Source organism: Sus scrofa, chromosome 5 (genome assembly GCF_000003025.6).
Source record: "Sus scrofa isolate TJ Tabasco breed Duroc chromosome 5, Sscrofa11.1, whole genome shotgun sequence".
Taxonomy (NCBI): domain Eukaryota; kingdom Metazoa; phylum Chordata; class Mammalia; order Artiodactyla; family Suidae; genus Sus; species Sus scrofa.
Window position 1 is genome coordinate 27,545,081 of NC_010447.5, and position 27,441 is coordinate 27,572,521.

Below are 27,441 nucleotides of genomic sequence, written 5' to 3' on the forward strand. Positions count from 1 at the left end.
GGTGTAGGTTACAGACATGGCTTGGATCCTGCATTGCTGTGGCTGTGGTGTAGGCTGGCAGCTGCAGCTCTGATTTGACCCCTAGCCTAGGAACCTCCATATGCTGCAGGTGTGGCCCTAAAAAGGGAAAAAGAAGATGACGACAACAAAGTCGACGATGACGAAGATGACAAAGATGAAGAAGACGACGAAGAAGAAGAGGAAGAAGATGACGAAGATGAAGACGAAGACAAGAAAAGACATTTAGTCCCAACACCCATCACAGTCCCTGGCATAGTGTATTTAGCATATAAGGGAAATCTCCATTTCTAAGGGTGTCTCCCGCTGGTACCAAGAAGAGGAGGACGATTAACTCTCTAGAAAGGATCATCAGTGGGGAAGGTAACAATTTAAATGTGCACAACCTTACTAACCTTGTGTGCTGTGCTTTTCCTGCTAACCTGCTAAAACTGGCCCTCCACATCTTTTGTTTTAGCTGAAGAAGGTATTTAAGGTGACAATTTAGGCCATTTGAGGAAGTTAATCAGTTTTCCTGGCTATCTCCTATGTATTCAGGAGGTATGCATGTGATTAAACCTTGGCTTAACTCCGGCTAATATGTCTGATTATGGGAACTGGGGAGGGGGCAGAGTTTCAGCCGAGAAGGTAGAGACAAAATTATTTTTCCTCTTGGACAGGACCCCCTTACATCATTTATTAGGAGTTTTGCTCACCTTTGCGCTCTGACTAGGACTAGGGCAGTAAACAAAACACATGTAGACCTTGCCCGGAAGCAGCTTCCAGTAAGAGTGTATGTATTAAAAAAAAAAAAAAAAAAAATTCTTTTCCCTTTTTTTTGATTTTTGTCTTTTATTATTATTATTATTATTTGTCTTTTTGCTATTTCTTGGGCCACTCCCGTGGCATATGGAGGTTCCCAGGCTAGGGGTTGAATGGGAGCTGTAACCACCAGTCTATGCCAGGGCCACAGCAACGCAGGATCCGAGCCGCATCTGCGACCTACACCACAGCTCTCGGCAATGCTGGATCCTTAACCCACTGAGCAAGGGCAGGGACCGAACCCGCAACCTCATGGTTCCTAGTCGGATTCATTAACCACTGCGCCACGACGGGAACTCCTGATTTTTGTCTTTTGAGGGCTGCACCTGTGGCATATGGAGGTTCCCAGGCTAGGGGTCTAATCGGAGCTGTAGCCGCTGGCCTACACAACAGCCACAGCAATGCCAGATCCAAGCCACATCTGCAACCTACACCAGCGCTCATGGCAACATCGGATCCTTAACCCACTGAGCAAGGCCAGGGATCAAACCTGCAACCTCATGGTTCCTAGTTGGATTCGTTTCCGACGCACCACGGCAGGAACTCCTATTTACCTTGTTTTTTGTTCCCACATTTGTTTAGTCCTCACAAGCATCCTGTGAGTTTGGACTAGTCCCTGACTGAGAGGTATGTAAAGGGACTCACATTAAGCTAGAAGGAGCTGATTTGGGATAGGAACCTGGAGCCCACTGCGGCCCCACACTGGTTCTTCGCCTGGCCTCCAGGATTACTGTTGGAAATGAAGCCCCTGTTAACTCACCCAGTTTCTCAGGCCCCAAACTCTGCAATCACCCTTGACTCTTCTTTTTCTCCCCAACAACATTACAAGCTGTGAACTATGCTTGTTCAATTTTTAAATCCTGCTCTGGAAAAATTCTCCTTATTCTCCTAAAAGGGAATTTTGAATTTAACTAGTTATTAATCCGATGCAGCATTCAGAATCTGCTGAGGGTGTGTTCATTTGTTTGCATAAGATATATTTCTAGGAACTATGTATGTGATTTTTGTACAGGTCGTTGACTGACCAGAATTACCTATGTTTACTCTTAAGGATTACGTCATAGGCCTACGTGGAGCTCCTCCTGTGTGCGAGGTCATTCGGCCTCCGGGCCCTGGCTCCCCCCCAGTCCCACCTTGTGACTCTAGCATTTCCTGACTTTTGGGCCTTTGCATATCGGTTTCCACTTTCAGGGTATCCACTGGATAGTTCCCAGTAATTACCACTCATCTCAGCTTTGACTCCAAGCTCTGGAAGGACCAGGACCATGCTTTTCTTTTCTGCTGTATCCCCAACACCCATCACAGTCCCAGGCACAGAGCAAGTGTCTAACAAATCTCAGCTGAACTGGTGTCACCTCCTCAGCACCACCCCTCAGGGGTAGGTAGCCCTCCCTTCCTGCCCTTAAAACACCTGAAGCCTCCTCCTATAGCAGCACTTATCTCTGGATCCTTTAATTGCTGGTTATCTCCTCTGCCAGATTAAGTTCTCGAAGGCCCAGGTTTTATCTTGGTTACTATTCAACCCTAAAGTCTTCCACGGCACCTGGCAACCTGTGTTGACTAACCTTATTAAACCTTCAGGTAACTCACTTGTTTTCCCTTTTCAATAAAAAAGGAAAAGATGGTGTTCCTGTCGTGGCGCAGGAGAAGCGAATCTGACTTGAGGTTGCGGGTTCAATCCATGGCCTCGCTCGGGGGTTAAGGATCCGGCATTGCTGTGAGCTGTGGTTTAGGTCACAGACGCAGCTTGGATCTGGTGTTGCTGTTGCATAGGCTGGCAGCTGCAGCTCCGATTAGACCCCTAGCCTGGGAACCTCCATATGCCATGAGTGTGGCCCTAAAAAGACAAAAGACAAAAAAAAAAAAAAGGGAAAAGATGACATCTATTTCACAATACTCCTGAGAGCCTTAATATCCCTAATGCTGATTGTGTTAAAGGACTCTAATTAGAAATTCAGGTAACGTAGCGAGACCCACTTCACAAGCAAGACAACTCATTCACTTACCAGAGGATTATTTCTTCACAGTGCCAACTTACTGCCTGAGATATTAAGAAAAATCTAGAATCTGTATGTCTACTACATGTCAATGAAATAAAGGAAAAAAGAAAAAAGAAAGAAAATCTAGAACCTCTTTCATACCTCAAGCAACCATTGATTTTAATTTTCCAAATACTGACAAAATTTGCCAAAGTGCATCAGGAAGGAGGCTCTATTACGCTGTGGCCACCAAGGGTGCTTTGTCACACACTCTATATGCCCATTTCAGGTTGGCTCCACATCTCCCCATCAGGGAGGACAGACTCTCCCCAGGCTAGAGGGTCCCCAGTTTGGCAAGGAAGGAAAGTCGGTAAACAGCCATGTCCCCCGCAGAGAACTGGAAATAACCAGGGGACACCGTTAGCCATCACCTCAGCACGTATGGCAGAAAGGAAGACATCCTGCAAGGAACTTTCTGCCTATGGCCTCCCAAAAAGTAACTCGGAATCAGTGTACAAGTTTTTATTTCAACAAGACAAATTCAGCTAAGTCCTTGTTATATGGCAATTTATGCAAAAAAAAAAAAAAAAAAAAGACTCCATAATGTAACTGAACAAGAGAACAATCTATGTTCCCAGAAAACTTACACAACAGAATTGTATTACCAGACCACTGCAGCTCTGGAAACTACAAGCAGATTTGTTCCCCAGCTGTTCGTAGGTATTGGCACAGTGAGGTCTCAGCATTATCCGACTGTTCCCACCTGGCACTGTCAGAACCCATTAGCCCGTGAATGATACATGAACAAGGAACACTGACTGTGTCCTTTACAATGCCTATAATTTGCACTCACATTTCAAACAGATATGACTTCAGACTCATACCAAGCATACAATAGAGGTGGGCATAGTGAAAGGATGATCGCGGCAGAGGGAACGGTGGGAAATGTGTTCAGGAGAGGAGCACAGCTAAATTCACATCCCAAAGAAAGGCATATGGATAAAACTGTTAATGGAGAGGGTCCCTTTTCTGAGGACCAAAGGGAACATAGGTAGAAATTCTGAAAAAGGACCACAAAGAAGAAGTCTCCAGAAGTTAAGAGGTGCAAGAGTGCATGGACTAGAGAGTGAGCAGCAGCAATGACTGTGCTGATGAGGATGCAGAAGATGAGCAAAATTTTTAGGCGACCCCTTGAACCTAAAGAGTCACTGGTGACCTCAGGCAAGCATCCTCCTGAGGAGCAATGAAGCGGAAGCAGTGTGCAGAGACCACCCACGGTGGCTCATGGACCTCCTACTCTCCCCGCCTCCTCCCTCACACCTGCTCTCCTCTCCAGCCCCTCCACTGGCTAACCGACTTCTTTAAGGTTCAGCTCCTGCCTCCCCCGATGGGGAAAGCCTTCTTGCCCTGGGCTCTGTGCTGCCCACAATGCCCTGTGCTGTTCAGTGGGATGGGTCTCCCACTAGACAACCCAGGGGAAGTGGCCTCTCTAATCTGTCTTTGTGCCCCTGGCACCCTGAGGTTCTTGGCACACAGTAGACATTCCGTTTGTCTTTTGATGAGGGAGGAAATAAAGGGGTTACAAAAAGAGAGCAATTGCGTGTCTAGTAACCTGAAGGAGTGATGCCGACTAGAAGAGGGGATATGCTGTTTGACTTGATAGCAATGACCTTTGGGCAAAGGAGGGGGCAATGAGGAGACTCAAGATGCTGGGAGTACAGATGGAGGAATGGAAGTCACATGAGCATAAGTGGCAGGGTGCAAGGGTGCTAACTTCCAGCGGAATATTTCTCCATCTAAGAGAGCAGGGAATAAAAATGTTACAGAGGTCCCAAGGTGGCCTGGAAGAGGCGCTGGTGCTAAACAGAGATCCCATTAGGTGGGAAGGTGAGGCCCTCCGCCAACACACAGGAGGGTAGGCATGGGATTGACACTGGAGGGAAAAAGACAAGGTCTGGAAAGGCACTGGGCCGCCTGATGAGGAATCAACCAGAAATGAGTTGGTAACGGAGACAACATAACCTCTGCACTCTTCCTTCAAATATCCAATCAGTCCCACCCAGGCCAATCCTTCTTTCGGCTTTTCTCTTAAATCTATCCTTCCTTTCCAATTGAGAACTCTTCTTCGTTTCTGCAATTAGTGTCATGACTAGACCATGATGATGGTGTAATGTGGTATTTCCTTAACTGTGTTCCTCAAAATGTTAGTATGTGCACTTAACCAAAAAAGGCAAGTAAATGGATTTCATAGTCAGGTAAGTTTAGGAAGCAACACACTAGCCCTCGGCTTGGAGTTTCAAAATTCTCCACAGTAAATTAAAAAGCTCTGAGGAATTCTACTTTGGATTGCCAAGGTGGGGACGGGGGGAGGTAGGGAGTGGGATGGACTGGGAGTTTTGGGTTAGCAGATGCAAACTATTGCATTTGGAGTGGATAAGCAATGAGATCCTGCTGAATGGCACAGGGAACTACATCTAGTCACTTGTGATGGAACATGACGAAGGATAATGTGAGAAAAAGAATGTGTATGTATGTATAACTGGGTCACTTTGCTGTACAGCATAACAGAACATTGTAAATCAACTATAATAAAAAAGTTAAGGGAGTTCCCGTCGTGGCTCAGTGGTTAACGAATCTGACTAGGAACCATGAGGTTGAGCGTTCAGTCCCTGCCCTTGCTCAGTGGGTTAACCATCTGGTGTTGCCGTGAGCTGTGGTGTAGGCTGCAGACGCGGCTCGGGATCCCGCGTTGCTGTGGCTCTGGCTAGGCTGGCAGCTACAGCTCCGATTTGACCCCTAGCCTGGGAACCTCCATATGCCGCGGGAGTGGCCCAAGAAATGGCAAAAAGACAAAAATAAATAAATAAATAAATAAAATAAAAAAGTTAAAAAGGGGGGAAAAAAGCTCTAAGGAATCCTACAAAGCAATCTATTTAACGTTGGCTACAAGCCACCACCATGCACTAGTCAGGATAGGCTAGGATATGCTTTGTAACAAACACCCCTCAAATCTTGGTAGCATGGCACAACAGATATTGACCATTGTAGACCTGAACATTCTACAGGGTCATATACCTGCTACGGGAGTTCAGTGGACTGGGGTTCCACCATCCTGTAGCTGCACCATCTGAAATACACAGCCTTCTCATTCCTGAAAAAGAGGACGATGACATTGGGAGGTCTTTCAGCCACAATTAAATGCTTCAGCCTGGAAGTGACATTTGACTTCTGTTCACAACACACTGGCCAGAAATAGTCACACAGCAGCACCTAGCTGAAAAGGGAGCAGAGAAGTCTAAGCCTCCCACGTGTCCCGACAAGAAGGAATCAGAGAGAAGGAGAAGCACTCACTATCTCTAATGCACACTTCTTTCCAATAGGCCCCCCCAGTCTGCTAGTTTCACACCTAGCAGCCGGCCAACTGCCTTCTCTTCTTTCATCTTACTATCACACCTCACCTTCGTCTCTGTTTCTCTCCTATGCCTGCCAGTTATTTTCCCCAAATATCTCACCTTGTCATTCCCAGCACCTAACTTAAAAAATCCTCCATGGCTACTTTACTGCTTATAGTATAAAATTCCTTACCATGATATACAAGGGCTTTCCTACCCTTTGTCTACCTTTTCAGCCCTGTCCCTGGCCTATGTCTGCTTTTCTTTTTTTAAGGTCTGCCACTTTCTGGACTAGGACTTACTTTGATTTTAATGGCAATGAGTCAGAAACATCAGGGCAAAAGAAAAACTGGCCTAGCGTTTCAGTGGCCCTCTCGAGTCTTGTCAAATACAGGCAGGACCAGCAGTGTCTGCAGCCCTGGGGCTTGGGCAGGGCCTTCAGATTTAGGGTCCTGTTTCTAGAATGGGCTCTGCTTCCTTGGTGCTCCAATCAGACAGGCAGGGAGACATTTGGCACCGACTTCAGCAGCCCTTCTGCAGGACAAATCCAGACGATGCTACCAGCAGAAGAGGCAGGACACTCCCTTCATTATTACCTTTCCTGTAGCAAGGGTTGCAGGTCCATAGTGAACTCACCTTAGACCTGCATCCATGACAGACCCCACCCGGTCTAATCTCCCATTTCTCCTCCACTTCTCAACACATAATGGGAGGCACACATCCCAAGAGCAGCCCAGAGGGATTTCTAAATACAGAAGCATCATTGAGATGTGGTTCTTTTTATCAAAATGAAGGAAAACCCAAATCTTACAGGGAGGTTCCAGAGGCCATGTCTGGCAAAGAATAGTCAACATTTTATCAGTACCCATTCTTTTCATAAGAAAGGAGGATCCTTCTGTGTCTAATGTCTAGTGCCAGGTAGTTCAGGCTCCAGGTAGTGCTTTTCACTGAAGATCTTTGATCTTTGATATATACCTACGAACTGTCCCAAAAGATAATTCTAATTCCCAGAAAAAGCCACTTTCATGCCATCATGCTTTTACTCACTCTGTGGTCTCCCTCAAATGCCTCTTCTGACAAATACCTATTCCTTAAGATTTAGATCCATGGCAGCACTGCTAACACCACCCTTTCCATTTTCCCCAATCCCAGCAGAATTAAGCCCCTCCCCCACCCCATTTGCTTAGTTCCCACTGTAGTCACTCAATTCCTTTATCATAGGAACTCACTGTACTCAAGTTAGACATATACTCTTTCCTCTACTAACCCATGAATTTTGGTGTTTTTTTTTTTGTCTTTTTAGGGCAGCACTCATGGCATATGGAAGTTCCCAGGCAAGGGGCTGAATTGGGGCTCTAACTGCTGGTCTACACCACAGCCACAGCAACATGGAATCTGAGCTGAGTCTGGAACCTACGCCACAGCTCACAGCAATGTCAGATCCTTAACCCACTGAGCGAGGCCAGGAATCGAACCCACATCCTCAAGGATACTAGTTGGGTTCGTTAACCACTGAGCCATGACGGGAACTCCAGCACAAACTTCTTAAAGACAGAGAATGTACTGTTTTTTCAAACTTTAGAGGCTAAAATTTGGTGGGGGTTTAATAAAGTTAGCTGACTGAAAACTGAATTAATATTTTCTGTCAAGCTAGCTGAAGTGGCTAAATTTTCCTTGTACCCAATGACTTATTAAATGTGGGAATCTTGACCACAGACTGTCAAAATTACTCAAGAAAATAAACTGTTTATTTTACTAACATTTACTAATATAACACAATCTAAACATCTTCAGTATTGTTTTTGGTATCGGTCCCATACCATACTACAGAAAGCCTGAATGCCATATGGTATGAAGTGAAGATAACTTACCCTTCTATTTATAAATACCTAACCCACTATATTTAAAGAACAAAATGATGAAATTACTTAGTTTCCTAACCCTGCAAAATTAGCTTTACAGATGAGGTAAATTACTGCTTTGAGATATGGTGAAAAATAAATGTATCCCAGGAAAGGACATGTAATTTAAATTCAAACACTTAAGGAGGCATTCCTGTCATGGCACAGCAGGTTAAGCATCTGGCCCTATATCTGCAATGTCTTGAGTTGCTGGATTGCTCTTGAGGCTCAGGTTCAATCGCTGGCGCAGCAGGCTAAGGTTCTGCCATTGCTGCAGCTGTGATGTAGGTCGCAGATGGGGCTTGGATTCAATCCCTGGCCCAGGAACTTCCATATAACAAGGGTGCAGCCAGAAAAAAAACAAAAACAAAAACAAACCCAAAACCAAACCAAAACAAAAACAATACTAAGAGTACAAGTTTTCTTGAGAGAAAAATTAGTGGAACATGCTGTTTTGAACAGTTCCTATTTAAATGGAAGTAACTCTACTATAGAAATGGATGCTGAAGCAATTCTGGTATGAACAGAGATAACAAAAAGTAAAATAAATCAATCCTCCTAAGTATCAAAAAGCACAATAGGGAGAGTTCCCTAGTGATCTGGTGGTTAGGCCTTGGCACTTCCACCACTGTGGCCCAGGTTCAATCCCTCATTTAGGAACTGACTTCCCACATCAAGCCACTGCCTGTCGCAGCCAAAAAAACAAATAAATAAATAAGGGAGGAAGCTAAGGTGGGGAAAGACCCAACCACTCCCTAGCCAGTTACCCCTGATAACCTTCAAAGAGCTATTACTGCTGGTCGCTGGTCACTTGATATCACTATTTCCTCCACCACAGAAAAATGTAGCATAGTCAAGTTAAACTCACAAAGAACCAACACTGATGAACAAAACTATTCTCAATACTGTGAAAATACGTCCTGCAGTGAGGTATTTTAAGGAGCCAGCTTCCCAATGCTTTTAAAATATAATGTGACTTCCACACGTTTTCAAAACCAAATCTCACGCAAGACACTTCGTCCTTTACTCTTGGGGCAGAGACGCTGACAAGAGTGATACAGCAGCTTCAGGGCCACGTATAAGTATGAGATATTGATTTAATGGACATCAAGCACAGGTGCTCTCCACAGCAATTTACCTGCCAAGGCAGGGGACATTAGCTCTGCACCAAGTGACAGGACAATTCTCAGAGCATTGGAGGTGTCCTCAGATCACCCCCTCTTAGGCACCTTGGGGCTGACTAGAGGGACTAAATTCACAACTCTGGCTGTGACCTCCATTCCTTTCTTTCTGAAAGGATCACTAGGTTTCAATCAACTTCCCATTTTCTTCAATTTTTCATATACTCTATTCAGACATCTACACACCTCACAAATTATAGTTTGACCGTAACTCAATTACGCTTTTCAAAAAGGACATCCCAGAGTGGAACCAACAGACACCAATTATGGTGAAGCCATCACCACCCTAATGTTACCTGCCTCACTGATAAAAATGTGTTCTTCTAGACAAATATTTCAAATCAAAACTTTTCTGGACAGGTACCACAACTGCATCATTAGTCTCAAAGAACTGTGGCAGAGTAAAGCCTAAAAGTTTAGTCCCTTCTAATCTAGGACAGGCTGTTTGTTTAAATGTTTTTATTTTGATTGTTCTGGAAACAATTTACCATCTGCACTCAGTGCTCACTCCTCAGTGCTACACAGGATGCAGGGATGGAAAGCTGCCGTCCAGGCACGAGGCTCCGTCACCACCCCACCATCCCGGGTGTACCCTGCTGTCAGACTTAGAAGTTTGTATCCAACAATAATGAGATTTTCAGTTCACTCACTACCACCTTTAGTGAAATGTACATCAGCCAAGAGACCCTCCAGAGATTTTATTTCTGATAAATGAGGCAAATGAAACAGCATTAGTTTTTAGGAACTGTATACAAGTATCTTACAAGTCAGTGGAAATTAACGAATCAGTGCCCAGCTTTTTTTTTTTTTTTTTTTTTTTTTTTTTTAATTGTAGTCAGTTGTTACCTCCCCAATATATTTTATTCTCTACAGTACAGCATGGTGACCCAGTTACACATACAGGTATACATTCTTTTTTCTTACATTATCATGCTCCATCATAAGTGACTAGACATAGTTTCCAGTGCTACACAGCAGGATTTCATTGCTAATCCATTCCGAAGGCAATAGTCTGCATCCATTAACCCCATGCTCCCAGTCCATCCCGCTCCCTCCCCCTCCCCCTTGGCAACCACAAGTCTATTCTCCAAGTCCATGATTTTCTTTTCTGTGGAAAGGTTCGTTTGTGCCATATATTAGATTCCAAATATAAGCGATATTATGTGGTATTTGTCTTTCTCTTTGTGACTGACTTCACTCAGTGTGAGAATCTCTAGTTCTATCCACGTTGCTGCAAACGAGTGCCCAGCTTCTGTTATGCTACTTACTCCCTCAGCACCTCCTAGCTGGAAAGGACTGTTAACTGTAGGACCAAGAACTGAAAAAGTCAACAAGCTCCCTGAAGTCACAGATGGTTAGAAGAGTCAGGATGACCTCAAGCTGTCTCTTTGAGGTACTAATCTTCCCCCAGCACCACTTACTCCTGTCACACTACACTTAGGTTTTAGTCTTTTCCGGAGTTTATCTTTCCAACAAGAATGAAAGCCTCTTCCATATCTAAAAATCTCTGTATCTCTCGCCCCTTAGCCCATGTGAAGTATACAGTAAATCCATGATAAAGATACAAAGAAAACCAGTTCAATACATTACTAAATAATCACAGAGTTGCCGTTGCCACAAACCTCAAGTACTCAGAGATTTATACTTTTAGCCCTAACTCTAGCGAAATTCTGGCCCCTATCATTTTGTATTATTACCTATTAGAGATGGATAACACTAACCTCTCCTGATTGTCTACTAGTCTTAAGCAGCCCAAACATGATGACACGCGGGCCCTCTGAGAAGACAAACTACTCTACCATCCAGAATAAAGACCACAGAGCATATAGGAAAGTGTCTTTCTCAATCAGGGCAAACATTCATGCTGGAAGTGGAAGAGCTACATCCCACCGTAACTTTTTTAAAGGCATCTAAAGTTTTCTAACTGTAAAATATAGTTCAAAAAATAAGACACAAAGTTAGGCTGTTTATTTTCCATGCTGGCAGTTCTCAAATATAGTTCAAAAAATAAGGCAGAAAGTTAGGCTATTTATTCTCCATGCCAGCAGTTTTCAAAATATGGTCAAGGAACCCCTGGGCATCTCTAAGACTTTTTTTTTTTTTTTTTTTTTGTCATTTTAGGGCTGCACCCACGGCATATGGAGGTTCCCAGGCTAGGGGTCAAATTGGAGCTAGAGCTACCGGTCTACGCCAGAGCCACAGCAACACCAGATTGGAGCCGCCATCTGCAACCTACATCACAACTCTCGGGAATGTCAGATCCTTAACCCACTGAGTGAGGCCAGGGATTGAACCTGCATCCTCATGGATTCGTTTCCCCTGAGCCAAAGCAGGAACTCCCTCCAAGATCCTTTCAAGAGATACATGAGGTCAAAGCTATTTTCCCCATAATGCTAGGATGTTATTTTCCTTTTTCACTCCCATTCTCTCCTGAGGACGAGCGGAGTTTCCTCTGGAGTGTGCTAGCACGACAGACTAAATGCAGAAGCAGGTAAGAATCCAGCTGTACTCTATTAAGACAGACACTAAAGGGACTCAGAAGTATATAATGATGCCCCTCTTCTTATCACCTTGGGTTTCGTTTAGGAAAACATGGGTGCTTTTCATTAAAAAATGTTTCCAGGTTTATTTTTAACAGAATTTATAAGTATCTTTTAAAATTGCTCAGTTTTAAATACAAATATAACTTATATAGACAGGCATACCTCACTCGTTTACCGAGCTTCACAGAGAGTGTTTTTCTTACAAGTTCAAGGTCTGTGGCGGCTCTGCATCAAGCGAGTCTATCAGTGCCATTTTTCCAAAAGCATCTGTTTGCTGCATGTCTCTGTGTCACATTCTGGTAATGCTTGCAATATTTCCAATTTTTTCATTATTGTTATTGTGGTGATCTGTGATGAGTGATCTTTGATATTACTGTTGCAAAAAGATTACAACTCACAGAAGGCTCAGATGATGGTTACTATTTTTTTTTAGCAATAAAGTAATTTTTTAAAATGAAGATATACACATTTGTCTCACACATATGCTACTGTATATTCAATGGACTACAGTATAGTGTAAATATAACTTTTAAATGCATTGGAAAAACAAAAAAATTTATGTGACTCACTTTATTGATGATATTCACCTACTATGGTGGTCAGTGGTTTGGAACTAAACTCACGGTATCCCTGAGATGTACCAGCCTGGCTGACAACAAAAACTCTTCAGCTCAAGAACCAACACCAGTTTAGGAACAGAATTTAATGAAATTCAATTTTAATACAGAATTTCTTTATTCGAACTGGTGCATTGCTACACGTACATGACTTTAAAGAAGAAGATACTGGGTTAGGGTTGGACAGAGAGGGAAATGGACCAATTATCTTGTGTCAATTTGAGCTTTCATAACAAAAGTTCAATCTTTAGCACAAATAATCTAGTCCATAGGTAAAGTGAACCATAGATTGTGCTTAATTCAGTTATGCTTTAGGAGTTCCCTTCGTGGCTGGGCAGTTAATGAACCAGACTAGGATCCATGAGGATGTGGGTTCGATCCCTGGCCTCGCTCAGTGGGTTAAAGATCCGGCATTGCCCTGAGCTGTGGTGTAGGTCACAGATGTGGCTTGGATCCCTGTGGCTGTGGTGTAGACTGGCAGCTATAGCTCCGATTCGACCCCTAGCGTGGGAACCTCCATATGCCACAAGTGTGGCCCTAAAGTAGCAAAAAAAAAAAAAAAAAAATCAATAATGCTTTACCTTGTGCACTGAGAAAGCATTAATGAGCAGGCGTCTTACAAATATGCCTCCTCCCCCAAAAAAGGAACTATAAAGGAAAGAAAATGGAGAGGGGAAAAAAGGGCTGAGCAGATGACAGTGCAAAAGAAAGATTTGATGATGTTCAGAAACTTCAGTGAGTTTCTGAACTCAGTACAGACAGACTTCTGTTCCCAGCCACTCATGTGTACCAAGAAATCTGCTTTTTCTGGCAGAATGTGTTCTCACTGTTTACCTCCAGCTAAGAGTCAGAAAGCTGGATGTATTTTTCCCTGTCCCCACAAAGGGCAGTGCAGAGGCAAAGAATACCATGCAAGGTCTCCAACAAGCATTTACTGACATTCAGACATTTTTGACTGAAATTTGTAAATATTGTTGTAGTCTCAGGTGTTGAGCCCATAATGTAAATTCAGCCTATAGAACAAAGGTGGTCTTTGCTTCATTTGAAAAGAACTATAAAAATTATGCCCCCACTATTTAGGGTCTATATATTTGAGCATTAATGTATACAGCTCTATATTAAGTATCAGAGGAATTAAAATGTATATAAGGCTCACGCCCTCAAAATTATTCATTAAAAGTCAAAACAATTCAATAAAAACAACAGACGTCACCATTTATCTCTCAAATGCATGACAGCCAGTGAGTACCTTTAGCTCTGAAGACAGAATCATTGAGAAATTTTTCACAGTAGGGCCTTAAACTAGTCCTTAAGGGTCATTTTTCTAAACCTCATTATTTAATCCTAACTATTAAAAAAAAATAAGTTTGGCTCACCAAAAACATTACTTTGGTAAAGTTCTTTAAAATAAAGTACATAACTGACATTTCTCAAAACAATGTTTGACCTGAATGTTGATCTTTTCAAATGATTGAATGACGTCACCAGAAACACTAGAGAAATTTAATTTGAATATTTTTCCCAGGGGGGAAAAAAGTCACTTTTCAAATTACGGTTTAACAAAGATTTGGCTACAAGGATATTCATCCCAGGACAGCTTTTAATAGTGAAAAATTGGTTACCCCCCAAAAAAATTATGTTAAACCATAAATGGAATACAATGCAGCTATCAAAAAATGACAGAGTTCTATATTTCTTTACATGAAGAGATAGTCACTCTATTTCAAATGGGGAAAAAATTACTTATCAGTATGTAGAATTATTCCATTTTGTAAACAAATACAAATGTATTTAGAGATATAAATTATCAACTAATTATAAGTGATGGAATTTATGGATAATTTTCATGTTCTTCATAGTACTTATGACAATTTGAAAATGCTTACAATGAATACAATATCAATTCTGCAATGAAAAAAAAAAAGAAGTATATCATTAAAATACTTTGTTCTTGTCAATGCTTTCCTTTACCTTGGCAGGCTAGAAGACACCTAAAGACATTAAGTTCTTCTCGCCCATAGTCAATGGATGATAGAAATTGTCACCAGATAAATTTTTCTCCAAAGGACAAAACTCTGCTAGAAGAAAAATAATATTCTCAGCACGAGTTTAATTAAACGTGCAGCTGACAAGCATCGGGCCTCTCAGGCAACTTGCAGCACTTTGAGAGCCAAGAAAATAAAACTATTAAAACATCACTTTTCAACAAGAAAAAGGAGGTCGGGGACTTTGAAGTAATGTGTTCTAGGAAGGTCTTACACATTCGAATCCCAAACAAAATAATCTTGACATGAATCTGAGCTGAAAACCCAGGAGTGGTACAAAAGCCAAGCCTGCCAGTACAGTTCCAATTTCTCATCCAGGCCCCTTGAGAATCAGGGAAGGCAGCAACAAGAGACCTATGCTATTTTAAATATTGAAGGGGAAAAAGCTAATGAAAAATAGGTTGTGGGCAATAAGGAACCATACGCTAACTGCAACAAAGGTTAATTCTTTGCATTTAGCTTACATGTTATCAGCTCTTGCCATTATCACCACATCCACCCTTCCTACTGACTGGAAAATATTGTGCCTGGTTAAAAAAAAATAATAATAAGAGGCAACAATACTTGTTTTATACAGTTTGCTGGACAAAATCTTTCATGAGGGATCCACGCAAGAAAATAAATAAATAATAGTGAGAAGGTTGGGAACCAGGACAAGAGGGAGTCTACAGTGCCACCAGGCACCCCCTAAGGGGTGGCAAAGCAGCAGGCAGGGCTACAGGTGACATGTGAGGTGGGAAAGGGTAGGCATGCCCAGGTGGCCACTGTCAGCACTGACCTGAGGACCGGGGGCTCAGAGAGAGGAGAGAGGCAGGGCTTCAACTGTAGGTGCCTGCAATGCCCATCTGAGCACCTAGATATTTTAAAAAATAAACAGCAGCTACCAATTCCTCTTTTCCTCCCATTTGCTGCTGCACTGAGTCGCCAGCCCAGCTCTGGACACCTGGTTCTAACAACCGGGCAGCATGGCCCCCTTACTAACAATCACAGGGCCAGGTGCCAAGAGCCCATCTCATCTGGCTTGTTGGCTCTATTCTAAACCCTACTTTATGGGGTAAAAGCTGTCCTAAAAGGCTGAAAAAATTGCTTGGTTTTTCCCGAACATATATTTTAGAGTTCATCCTCATAGGCTATTTATTTGCAACAAAATCCTGTGGCTGTTTCCTCTTCTATTTCTAAGGAGAAAAAAAGGAGTACCCACTGTGGCACAGCGGGTTATGAATCCGAGTGCAGGGGCTTGGGTTGCTGCAGAGGCACAAGTTCGATCCCCTGCCTGGTGCAGTGGGTTAAAGGATCCAGTGTTGCCACAGGTATGGCTCAGATTCAGTTCCTGGCTGGGAACTTCTGCTTGGTTTCCTCCATCCTCTGACATCCTCTTCTGAGCTATTCATTTTTTTTTTTTTTGTCTTTTTTGTCTTTTTGCCATTTCTAGGGCCTCTCCCGCGGCATATGGAGGTTCCCAGGCTAGGGGTCTAATCGGAGCTGTAGCCGCCGGCCTACGCCAGAGCCACAGCAACTCGGGATCCAAGCTGTGTCTGCAACCTACACCACAGCTCATGGCAATGCTGGATCCTTAACCCACTGAGCAAGGGCAGGGACCGAACCCGCAACCTCATGGTTCCTAGTTGGATTCGTTAACCACTGCACCACGACAGGAACTCCTGAGCTATTCATATTTTTAAGAGTACCTGAAAATCTGCTTTCTCTGAGACATTAATTTCCTATCTTTTATTTTTGCCAGTTGTGTGTTCTAAACATAACTTGTCAACATTCACCTTTTCAAAAAGGCAGAGAATGGCTAGTAGTACACCATGGCCAACCACACAAATACAGCAATGCAATAATCCACAGCACTTTTTATTTAAAAAATCAGTGTATCACTTGAGGTTTTTTTTTTCCCCCTCCTCCTGTGCTTATATGAAAAAGGTTATCTGGTAGAGAGGCACCATTTTTCAATAGTTTAAATGTCTGTCTGTCAACTCTCTGAAAGGACAGTCAAGTGCAGGAATCACTTTGGTCCTCTTGGCCTGGCAAATAAATGATCTCTCTGTGGCCCCACAGTCCCGCAGTGATTAATTACAGGGCCCAGCCAGCCAGCAAGGAAGGCTCCATTAGACTCGGCCAGTGCTAGACATCAAGGCAGTCCTCACTCCCAGACGGTCCCCCACCAGGAGCCCAGCAATTGGGGAGGAGTGCTGCTAGCCTTGCTGGGGCCCAAAGTTCACTAACTTGAAACATTCCCACTCAGACTTGACTGTGCCTAAGGAAAAAGTAAGAATTTAGGGTAAGAGAATTCCCAAAGCAAATATTAAAAGGGATGGTCTTGGAGTTCCCGCCATGGCACAGTGCAAACAAATCTGACTCGTATCCATGAGGACGCAGGTTTGATCCCTGGCCTTGCTCAGTGGGTTAAGAAGCTGGTGTTCCATGACCTGTGGTGTAGGTCATAGAGGCGGCCTGGATCTGGCATTGCTGGGGCTGTGGCTCTGATGTGACTCCTAGCCTGGGAACCTCCATATAGCAGCCCTAAAAAGACAAAAAAAAAAAAAAAAAAAAAAAAAAAAGGACTGTCTCAATAAAACCTGACTTTGGATTTGAGCCCCATCATTCTAAATTCTTCAGTCTATTTTCTCATGTCTAAGGAGCTGCTAATAGTAAAACACATGATCTATTTATTTACTTGAGAAAAACACCACCATATAAAATGTACAGCTTGGTTTTAAGACTTAACAAGGTTTCCGAAAAATATTATAACAGGGGAAAATAAAAAGCAATGTGAAGACAGGAAAAGACAGTAATTTTGAAAAGATCTGGACTGTTAAACTTAGGAAATGCACAGATATTAAGAAAGCTACTTTTTTAAAAGTCTATTATGCTCCATAGGAATACTTTTAAGAGCTTTCAAAAGCATCCTTTCACACAAAACTGGACATGCTAATATGCCCTTATTTAAAATGACCTAGAGATGAGGCTTTATTAGTGTCCTTTGAGTAGTAGAATACATTACCCTCTCTTCTGTGGCATTTTGTTTATAAGAATATGATGACCATTTATTAGTGAATAGTTTCACACAACGAATGGAAGTTCAGTGATGGTCACTGGACCGTGGAACTGAGCGAGAATCTAAAGTAACTTAGGTTCTCCCCGGGCCTCACGTTCCTCTTATTAAACATGGATAACAGATGTTTAAGTGCACATGGCAGGGACTGGATAATCATCCAGACCTATACAGATGTAAAGTGGTGGTAAAATTATTTTCTTTCATAAATGAGAAATCATAAAGTCCACATAGAGAGAAAATACAGGTAAGCATTTGAATTTTACAGTCATTTAGAGAAGATTAAGTCAGAAATAGTATAAGAAAGAAAGCACAATGGATGTACCCTCTAGCCCAGAAAGAGAGCAGTTAAGCAGATACTTCATTTCCCTCAGCTTCCTAGTGGATTGCATCTAATTCAGAAGTAAGGTAAACACAATGCAGTGGTGCTTTTATTATTCAGAAGGACTGCACAGGCAATGCACTCCGAGGTCTTCACTAAACAGGGTCCTCCTCAGATAATCTTCACCTGAGTGGCTACCAGCTGAAAAGAGGAGTCACTCAAGTTTTAAACGAATTTCCTACAGATTTCATTGAACAGGACACACAGTAAGGAGACATCGTTTACGTCTCAGTTTGACCCCCTGGAAAGCCCTCGGTTATGTGAGTGCCAAGTTTTGGACGAAGTGAGCATTTGGGGGGGGTGCCAGTGCTATAAAAGCTAAATCTGGGATCCCCCCTCACATGGACGAGGACCCAGTGGTTTGGCGGTTTTCTCAACTGAGAAAGTCAAAGCTCCTCAAACCTAACTTTCGATTTACTGTGGGAAATAATAGCCTAAATCAAAGCCATTGGACTAAAGGAAATACACACTTTATTATTATTATTATTATCATTATTTGTCTTTTTTTGCCATTTCTTGGGCCGCTCCCACAGTATATGGAGGTTCCCAGACTAGGGGTCCAATTGGAGCTGTAGCCGCCAGTATACGCCACAGCTACAACAACAAGGGATCCGAGCTGCATCTGCAACCTACACTACAGCTCACGGCAACACCAGATCCTTAACCCACTGAGCAAGGCCAGGGATCGAACCTGCAACCTCATGGTTCCTAGTCAGATTCGTTAACCCCTGAGCCACGATGAGAACTCCAGGAAATACACACTTTAAAATGACAAGAATGGATTGAGGGATAGGCAAATGATTAAGCAAATACAGCAAAGCAGGAATTTTAGAATCTAGATGGTGGGCATATGAATGCTAAACTTCAACTTTTCTGAATGTTTGAAAATTTTCATAAAAAGTGCTGGGGAAAAATAATTCAAACTGTAATCACAAAAAGGAGACATCAAATCTCACTGGGAGAAAAAAAAAACTTCAGCCTGGAAGGAAAGACACTGTTTTTAGCCTACCCTCCAGGAGCCCAAGAGTTTAAAACTGGAAAGGATCTTAAGAATCCTCTAGGACCGGTAAATACAGGATTTTGAGTCTGTGAAAAATTAGAAAAATAGCAGCATAGCATTTTCAAAAGGCTAAAAAACTATTCTTTTTGCTGAGATCATATGCCTCTACCCTTCCGGTTTAAAATATCCTTTATTTCATGAACTGTTGGTGATAGTACTTAAGAAATATGGGTTTTTTAATGTCTACATTTAGCAATTCTGATCACCCTTGATATCAGATCAATACCCTCATCCCCCTACCTTTGACATATGTCTTTGAACTTCCTTCAGTAAGAATCCCTCTACCCTGACGACTCCTCTTAGTAATTTTCCACCTACTGACCTTATCACTCTGCCCTTTGACTATAAATTTCCAGCTGTCTTTACTATAATTGGACTTGAGTCTGATCTCTCTCCCCTATTTCAATGCCCCTATTGCAATATCCTTCAATAAAATTTTCCTTACCAAAGGTCAGAATAATTTTTTTCTTTACTCATACCTTTATACATGTATGTATAAAGGTCCTGGGAACTTAAGGCAAAGAGAACTTGGCAGCTAATCACAATGCTTGCTGAAAAGAAAAATTCGCTTCCCTAGTGTGATTTAAAGGCTCCCAATACTGAGATTTGAAATTTGCCCAGAAGTATTAAGACATTAAAAACAAAACAAACAATTCGCCCTACTTTAGGGTTGGTCTCTTGTAACCTTAATAGTCCATGATTTCATTATAATTTAATTTCAAAAAATGATACTTAAGGGGAAAGACTATACCATAAAGTTTCCTTGAGGATGACAACTATGTCTTATATTATGCACCCAGCATAGGGATACAATGATTTCATTGACTGAATGAGAAGAAATGGAAGCAGATGAATGTTGTTTATTTCCTGAGAGAGAACTGCATACATTCAAGAGGAAAAAATATCAATACTCTGTTCAAATTAGGCACATCAGGGAAAATTGTAAAGATGCTTAATTTTTAACTAAACTTATGTTTCAAATGTCTAAATTAACTAAGAAAACAATTCCATTTATAATTGCATCAAAAAGAATAAAATACCTAGCAATAAATTTAACCAAGGAGGTGAAAGACTGAAAATGATAAAAACACTGATTAACGAAGTTGAAGAGGACACAAATAAATGGAGAGATATCCTATGATCTTGAGTTGAAAGGATACTGTTAAAAATGTCCATATTACCCAAAGAAATCTATGGATTCACTGTAATCTCTAACAAAATTCCAATAGCATCTTCCACAGAAATAGAACAAACAATCCTAAAATGTGTGTGGAACCAGAAAAGACCCCAAATAGCCGAAGTAATCTTGAACAGGAAGAACAAAGCTGGAGGCACCACATTTCCTGACTTAAAACTATATTATAAGGTGATAGTAATCCAAACAATATGGCATTGGCATGAAAATAGACACATAGATCAATGGAACAGAGAGTCCAGAAATAAACCTATATAATAAATTATGACAAAGGAGCCAAGAATATACAATAGGGAAAGGTCACTCTTTTTAATAAGTCGGTTGGGGAAAATGGATAGCATATGCAAAACAAAAACTGTATTACTACCTTATATCATACATGAAATCAACTTGAAATGGATTAAAGTTTGAATGTAAGACCTGAACCCATAAAACTCCTAGAAGAAAAACACAGGCAGTAAGCTCCATGACATCAGTCCTGGGGATGATGTTTTTTGGATTCAACACCAAAAGCAAAGGCAACACAAACAAAAATAAAGTGGGACTGCATCAAACTAAAACAAAGTGGGAATACATCAAACTAAAAAGCATCTGCACAGCAAAAGGAACCATCAACGAAATGAAAAGGCAACTTACCAAATGGGGGAAAATATTTGGAAATCACATATCTGATAAGGGGTTTATATTAAAAATATATAAAGAACTCATACAACTCAATAGCAAAAAAAAAAAATCTGACTTTTAAAATGGGTAGAGGATATGAATAGACATTTTCCCAAAGATGTATAGAGGGCCGACAGGTACATGAAACGGTGTTCCACTAACATCAGGGAAATGCAAATCAAAACCACAATAAAATAGCACCTCACACCTCTTAGAACGGTTACTATCAAAAAGACAAAAAATAAAAGGGTTGGTAAGGATGTGGAGGATAAAAAGGAACCTTCGTGCGCTATCCGTGGGGAGGTACATTAGTGCAGCTGAGGTGGAAAACTATATGAAGGTCCTTCCAAAAAATTCAAAATAGGACTATCATATGATCCAGCAATTCCGCTTCTAGGTATTTATCTGAAGGAAAAAAACACTAACTCAAAAAGAAATCTGCATTTCCATGTTCACTGCAGCACTACGTACAGCAACCAAGACATGGAAACGACCTAAGTGTCCATCAGTGGATGAATGAATGAATGAACAAAATGTTCAAACATATACTGGAATATTACTCAGCCATAACTAGAAGGAAATCCTGCCATTCGTAACAACATAGATGGACCTTGAGGGCATTATGCTAAGTGAAATAACTCAGAGAAAGACAAATATCATAGGATCTCACTTATATTTGGAATCTTAAAAAAAATAAAGACACAACTGAATTCACAGACATGGAGAACAGACTGGTGATTGCCCAGGCAGGGCTGGAGGCGTGGTGGTGGGCAGGAGGTAAAATTGGAGAAGGTGGTCAAACTATACAAATGTGCAGTTATAAAATAAGTAAATCATAGGGATATAACATGCAGCATAGTGACTATAGTTAATACTATGTTGTATCATGTAGTATGTTGCATACTTGAAAGTTGATAAAGTTCACATCACTAGAAAAAAACATCTGTATCTACCTGTGGTTAACTTGATTTACTGTGGTGATCATTTCATAATACCTGCATATATTGAATCATTATGTTGTACAACTGAAACTAGTATGTTACACGCTTATCACCTCGATTTTTCAGTTGTCTTTAATCATACCTTTTTAGAAAACCATTCAAGCATGCAGTCAGTTTTAAGTTATCAATTGGTATTGTTATAACCAGAGTAAGGAAGCACAGGGTCAGGAAGCAAAATCAGAGGTGAGGTCTGTCTCACTGGGGCTGAAACACAAGATAAACACAACCCCTCGCAGGAATTAAATCCTCTGCCTGAAGCATTACTGGTCTTTGAAAGAAGCTGATTTAACTTCCTAAGAAAGGGGACAGTCCAGGAACTCTACCCTAAAGGGAATGACTTCATTATACGTCAACCTGAAAAATGGAGGAGAGCTTAGCTACCTGCTTTAAAATAGGAAATGAATACCTCTGCAGCTAACCAGAAAGGTAGACGACATATTTTAGGCTATCGCGCAAATAACTAAATTATCCGTAAACAATGTCTATGGAGAGCTCTGTTAAATGAAACCCCCCAACACCACGCTCATCCATTTCTTTTCCTCCTTATTCAATAAGAAGTGGAGAACCTCAAGGGTCTTCAGTAGCAAAAGTCAAACCAGAAGTTCCCAGGCAGGAGCTCTGCTAAGAGGTGTAAGAGACGTGAATGTGCTAGAAGAGGTTGGAAAGGAAAAACAAAGACCAGAGTATTTCTGAGCTTTGGGCTGAGAGAGAAATAATGGTTTCTCTGTCATCACCACTACACAGCCAACTAATGCGATTTATTTGTAATTGCTAATTAGTGTCAATGACTCAGGAAAAGAACCTACAGATTCCAAAATAAATCCAAATACTTATGGGCTGTTTGGTGGGTTTAAATAAGGTTATTGCATCAAAATTTCCATAATTTTGAACTTTGTGAGACAGAAAGAACTTATATGATGCACATTTAAGAGAAACTCTCAAAATAGCTTTTTTAAAATAACCATGTCTGGGGCACTTTTGAAAGAAAGGTAGCAGGAAAAAAAATTGCATAGTTATAGCTATAACCTAAGGAAAATATTGCTATAATTATGATTTATTCTTTCTGTACAAGCAAAAAAAAAATGCATCACTGATAGAACTGGAATGTGATGCTTTCATATACACAGCCCTGCACATTCTGTGGCATTATCTACAGTCATAGTTTCAGACACAAATTCCACATCCTCTTGACTCTCTAAAGGTCAATTAGTGGAAGAGAGGCTGGGCAAGCAGATCAAGAGGAAGAAAGGTCACAATAAGCTCCTAACTCATTGAAAAAATGAACCAACTTCTGGGTCCCTGAGGCACAAGGTGCTTCACAGAGTCCCTGAGACACTTGGGTGCTATTCAAACTGAGAGAGAGAAAGAAGTAGCTGCCCTGTAGGGTCTCTGGGTCAGACTATTTACTGCCTTCCAGGGGTTCTCTCCGAGCTGATCTAACAGACTAAGCCAGGGAATTCAACAATGAAACTAAAATCCAGAACTTGCCCACCCATATTTTTGGAAAGATTTTAGCTCTGTGGATGTTATCTGTAAACACAATGCTTGACAACCTAGCATACAGCCCTGAGTCAAATGGATAAACTTTTCAGCCACAAGAGGAGGCTTTCTGAGGAGTCAGGAAATTCCACCTGGCGCAATGTCAACAAATACTGGATTAATGCATGAGGGTCTTCAGTTTCTGGATCCCTGTATCGTACAGTGATCACTTAAGCTAATAATCCCCTAGTTCTGTAACCTACAGAGTACCTCCTTTTGAAAGGGATTAACAATAAATAAGAAAAAATAGGCCATTTCTCCTTATTTTTTTTCCTATTACCCAACAGTTCAACGACACTAGAGTTCAATGCTTCTCTAACTCCTCAGTCACCAAGTGATGCCAAGTCGCTCTCTCCAGGGAGGCTTAGAAAGTAGCTCACTTACTAGAAAGGTAAGCAAATCAGTTCTGATTCAGGCCTTGACTCACTAGCACCCCTCTTATTCCCAGTCTGAGCAAACTTCCTTCCACCGCCATCCCTCTCAGGTACCCTCTAGAACAAAGAGAATGCCTCCTCCCAGTAGATCCTGGGCAGTATTCGTGACCTCTGACCATAACCACAGTTCTTGTCTTTCTCTCCCCTTCCCTATTTCAGCCATTTTAATCATTCAGGATGTGTTTTTGCAGGAAGATAAACTACAGTTCAAGGTTTGAGGAACTGGCACAGTACAACTTCTGACAGAGGGAAGTGGCAAGACAACGTTAGTTGTTAATCCTGGGTACAGATGGATGCACCAGAGTTTAACACACTGTAAGAAGACTGGCCTCATGGGCTCTGGAGTCAGCTGAGGTTCAAATACAGGGTCTGCTAAGGTGGTATGACTTGGGACACTTTGCTTAGCCATTCAGTGCCTCTGTATCCTCATCTCGAAAATGGAAATGTTAGTGCCTACCTAATAGTTGTGAGAATCAAATGATATAACACAAACTTGGGAACAGTGCAATCAGGAAACAGTATGCCCTATGTTAGCTATTATTAGTACTATGCATACTTTTTAAAAGAATGAGAGAATTGTATATGTATTGACCTGGAATAAAGTCCATGACAAGAGTATTTTGTGCAAATGCTACAGAATAATGCTTAGTCTGAATCTGTTGGGAGAAGAAAAAAGAAATGATACATATTTATGGGGGCATCCAAGTAAGTCTAGAAAGGCAGGTATACCACTAACACTGAAGTGTCAGGGCGAGTGGGTGGAGCTTACATTTGTACGCAGCTCATAGCTTGAATTCACAAGTATGTACTACTTTTTTTTTTTTTTTTTGCAGCGCATGGAAGTTCCAGAGCCAGGGGTCATATAGGTGCTGCAGCTGCTGGCCTACATCACAGCCATGGCAACAGCCAGATCTGAGCTGCATGGAGACCTACCCTGCAGCTTGTGGCAAAGGCAGATCCTTAAGCTACTGAGCGAGGCCTGGGATCGAACCTGCACCCTCACCAACATTATGGCAGGTTCTCACCCTGCTGAGCCACAAAGGGAACTCCAGTATGTACATTTATAACCAGCTTTAAAAATTAAACAATTTACAATGGACTTTCTAACCTTCAAGTTGAACCTCCCTTGTGTCCTAGTCTAGGAAAAGATAAGCTTCTGAGAAACTGAGGCCCGGCTAGGAGGAGGTAAAGGCCTCCTTTCATATCTCACCACAGATTTCTTCATACTCTTTTTCAGCCCTTAGTACATCATGTGTTTGCCATTGAAGCCAAACATTTTGAAACTGGATTTCCACCCCCCTTTGCTTTCTTTCCTGCTCTCTGAGGTAGCTCTCAATTCTGTGTTTTAATAACTTTCTTCCTATCTCTCCTTTAACTTTCTCACCGTGCTTATCTCTCTGCCCCTTAGACACGTGTTCTTGCCTTGTAGAACCCACTGGAGTGACAACAGGCTCTATACATTCAGTTTGTAACAAGCACAAGGGCCTCCACCTACAGAACTGGAGCACAGAGTATGCCTCCAAATTGCTTTTTGCCTCGTAAAGGTCTAAATGGGCTTTTAAATAGAGTGGGGTTTAGGGCAGAGGGCTTTGTTTGACTCAACAAAGTACTTGGCGTTTTGGCCAGCACTTTTTCTTCACACAGGTGTTTGATTTTACTTTGGTTTTCTCCGGAAAGGTATGATATTTTGTACCTCCCCAACCCCAACGTTCTCTACCGTAATTGTCCTTCATTGAGTTAATTTTTATTGTTTTCGAATTTACCATTCTCACTTGTTTTTCACACTGCAATCATCTATCCCCATTTATACATATTTTCTATATCGGCCCGTGGAGAGTCAGCTGTATGATGAAAGGGGAAGGAGAAGAGTATCTGAAATTCTAGGAAGAGCGTCTCCCAATCTACCTCTCGCCCCGGAACCCACAGCATTGATTATCACGCCTGCTCCGGGGTATCCGGGACACCAGAACAGGGTCAGCATCAAAGCGCCCAGACATCCGGAGAGCTGATTGGTTCCCCGGTGAACCAATCAGTGGGCCAGGCTGCGCACGGGTAGGGGAGGGCAAAGACTATAAAGCGGATGGAGTTAAAGGAAAAGGGGCAGGTGTGCCAGGCACTAGGGTTTTGCTGGTCATTGTTAGCCCTGGAACTCTGGTCTCCTAAATTTCAACTTCTGAGTTTCCCAGTTTTCCTACGGAAAAGAGGAATTACTCATCCTATCATTCATAAGATAGTCATTAATAGTCAATGGAAGAGTCGCCTCAGAGTTGGAAGTGGGGGAGGCCATTTAAATCCTCCCTCTTTTCCCAGTTCCACTCTGGGTCGTCAACCTAACTCAGTCGGCTCCAGAAATAGTAAATCACTAGATCTCGCTTAATCGCCAAAGCTGATTACCAAAATCATTTCATTAGACACATGGAATAAGTTTCCCCCTCCCCAAGGACTGAGAAATAGTATAGGCATTTACCAAAGGTTCAGGATTTTACAACCCTCTAAAGGAGAAGTGAATGAGTACTTAGGCCGAAGTCAGAGAAACTGAGACCTTCTGAGCTGTGCAACCACTCATGCGACCGCGGCCGCCTCCAGGGCTCGAACACCCGCCCCCACCCCTCAACCCCCGGTGCGGCGACAGTTCCTCCGAGCTCTACCCCACAAACTTCACGCGGAGAAAGATTTGGGGGGATGGGCGCAGATTCCAGATTTCCCTGCCATTTCAAACTTCACCAGGGCTGTTACACCACGCACTTTCTTCCAAGTGTCACAGCCCCTAGATTTACACCGGCATCCAGTCTTAGCTTTCCCACGGTCCTGCGCTGCCACCCACCCAACTACCACCCAAACCCGGGGTGCAGACGCCGCGTCCTTGGAGTTGGGAGAAGGGGGAAATGGGAGAAGAGAGAAATGGCCAGTGTAAGTAAAGAGGTGCCCGCCGAGGCCTGGACGCTGGCAGCCAGCGGAGGGCCCTGGGGACAAGGAACAAGGAGAGAGAAGGGCTGGAACCGTGCGGGGAAGGGCCGAGAGGAGAGCAGGGGAGCCGCCGGTGTCGCTGCACTCACTCTGCGTAGCCAGTGGCCCAGGGCAGCCGCCGGGTCTCCTTGAGGATGAGGATGGGGCGGGCGATGTGGTCCGCGCTGCACTCCACCTCGTCCTGAGACAGCCCCAGGAACTCAGGTCGCCCGTAGGGGAAGCGCAGGGGCAGGTCCGAGCCTCCGCAGCCGCCGCCGCTGTGCTCGGAGCCTGAGCTGCCAGCCATGATGCCGCCCATGAAATTGGCCACGGCAGATTTCACTCGAGTGAGCATATTACTCCGGCGCCGGGCAGCAGCGGTGCGAGCAGGGGGCGGCGGCGGCGGGGGCCGGGCGCGGCGCAGCGCGGGGCATGCAGGCTAAGGCGGGCGCCGGGCGCACGGGCAGCCGGGCCGCTGGGCGCGCCGCGAGGCTCCTAGAGCCTAGTGCTGCAGGGGGCCGAGCCCCGGCCTCCTGCGCTCCCTGCCCGGGCTGCCGCCGCCTCCCCCCGCTACACTTCCGCAACCCAGCGGCATGGAGCGAGCGGGCGGGCGGGGCTGGGGGAGACGCCGCGCGCTCCGGGAGCGGCTGGGCGGCCGCAACTGCGGCAGGTCTCTTCCTTGCCCG

At 43.0% G+C, this 27,441-nt stretch overlaps 1 protein-coding gene across 1 annotated transcript in view; it reads right to left on the reverse strand.

The window, feature by feature from the left end:
* Positions 1-27,223, reverse strand: part of PPM1H (protein phosphatase, Mg2+/Mn2+ dependent 1H) — a 272,527-nt gene extending 245,304 nt beyond the window's left edge. The window contains exon 1 of the mRNA XM_021091936.1: positions 26,866-27,223. Within this exon, the coding sequence (XP_020947595.1) occupies positions 26,866-27,110 (245 nt within the window). The 5' untranslated portion in view covers positions 27,111-27,223. The remainder of the gene's footprint in view (positions 1-26,865) is intronic.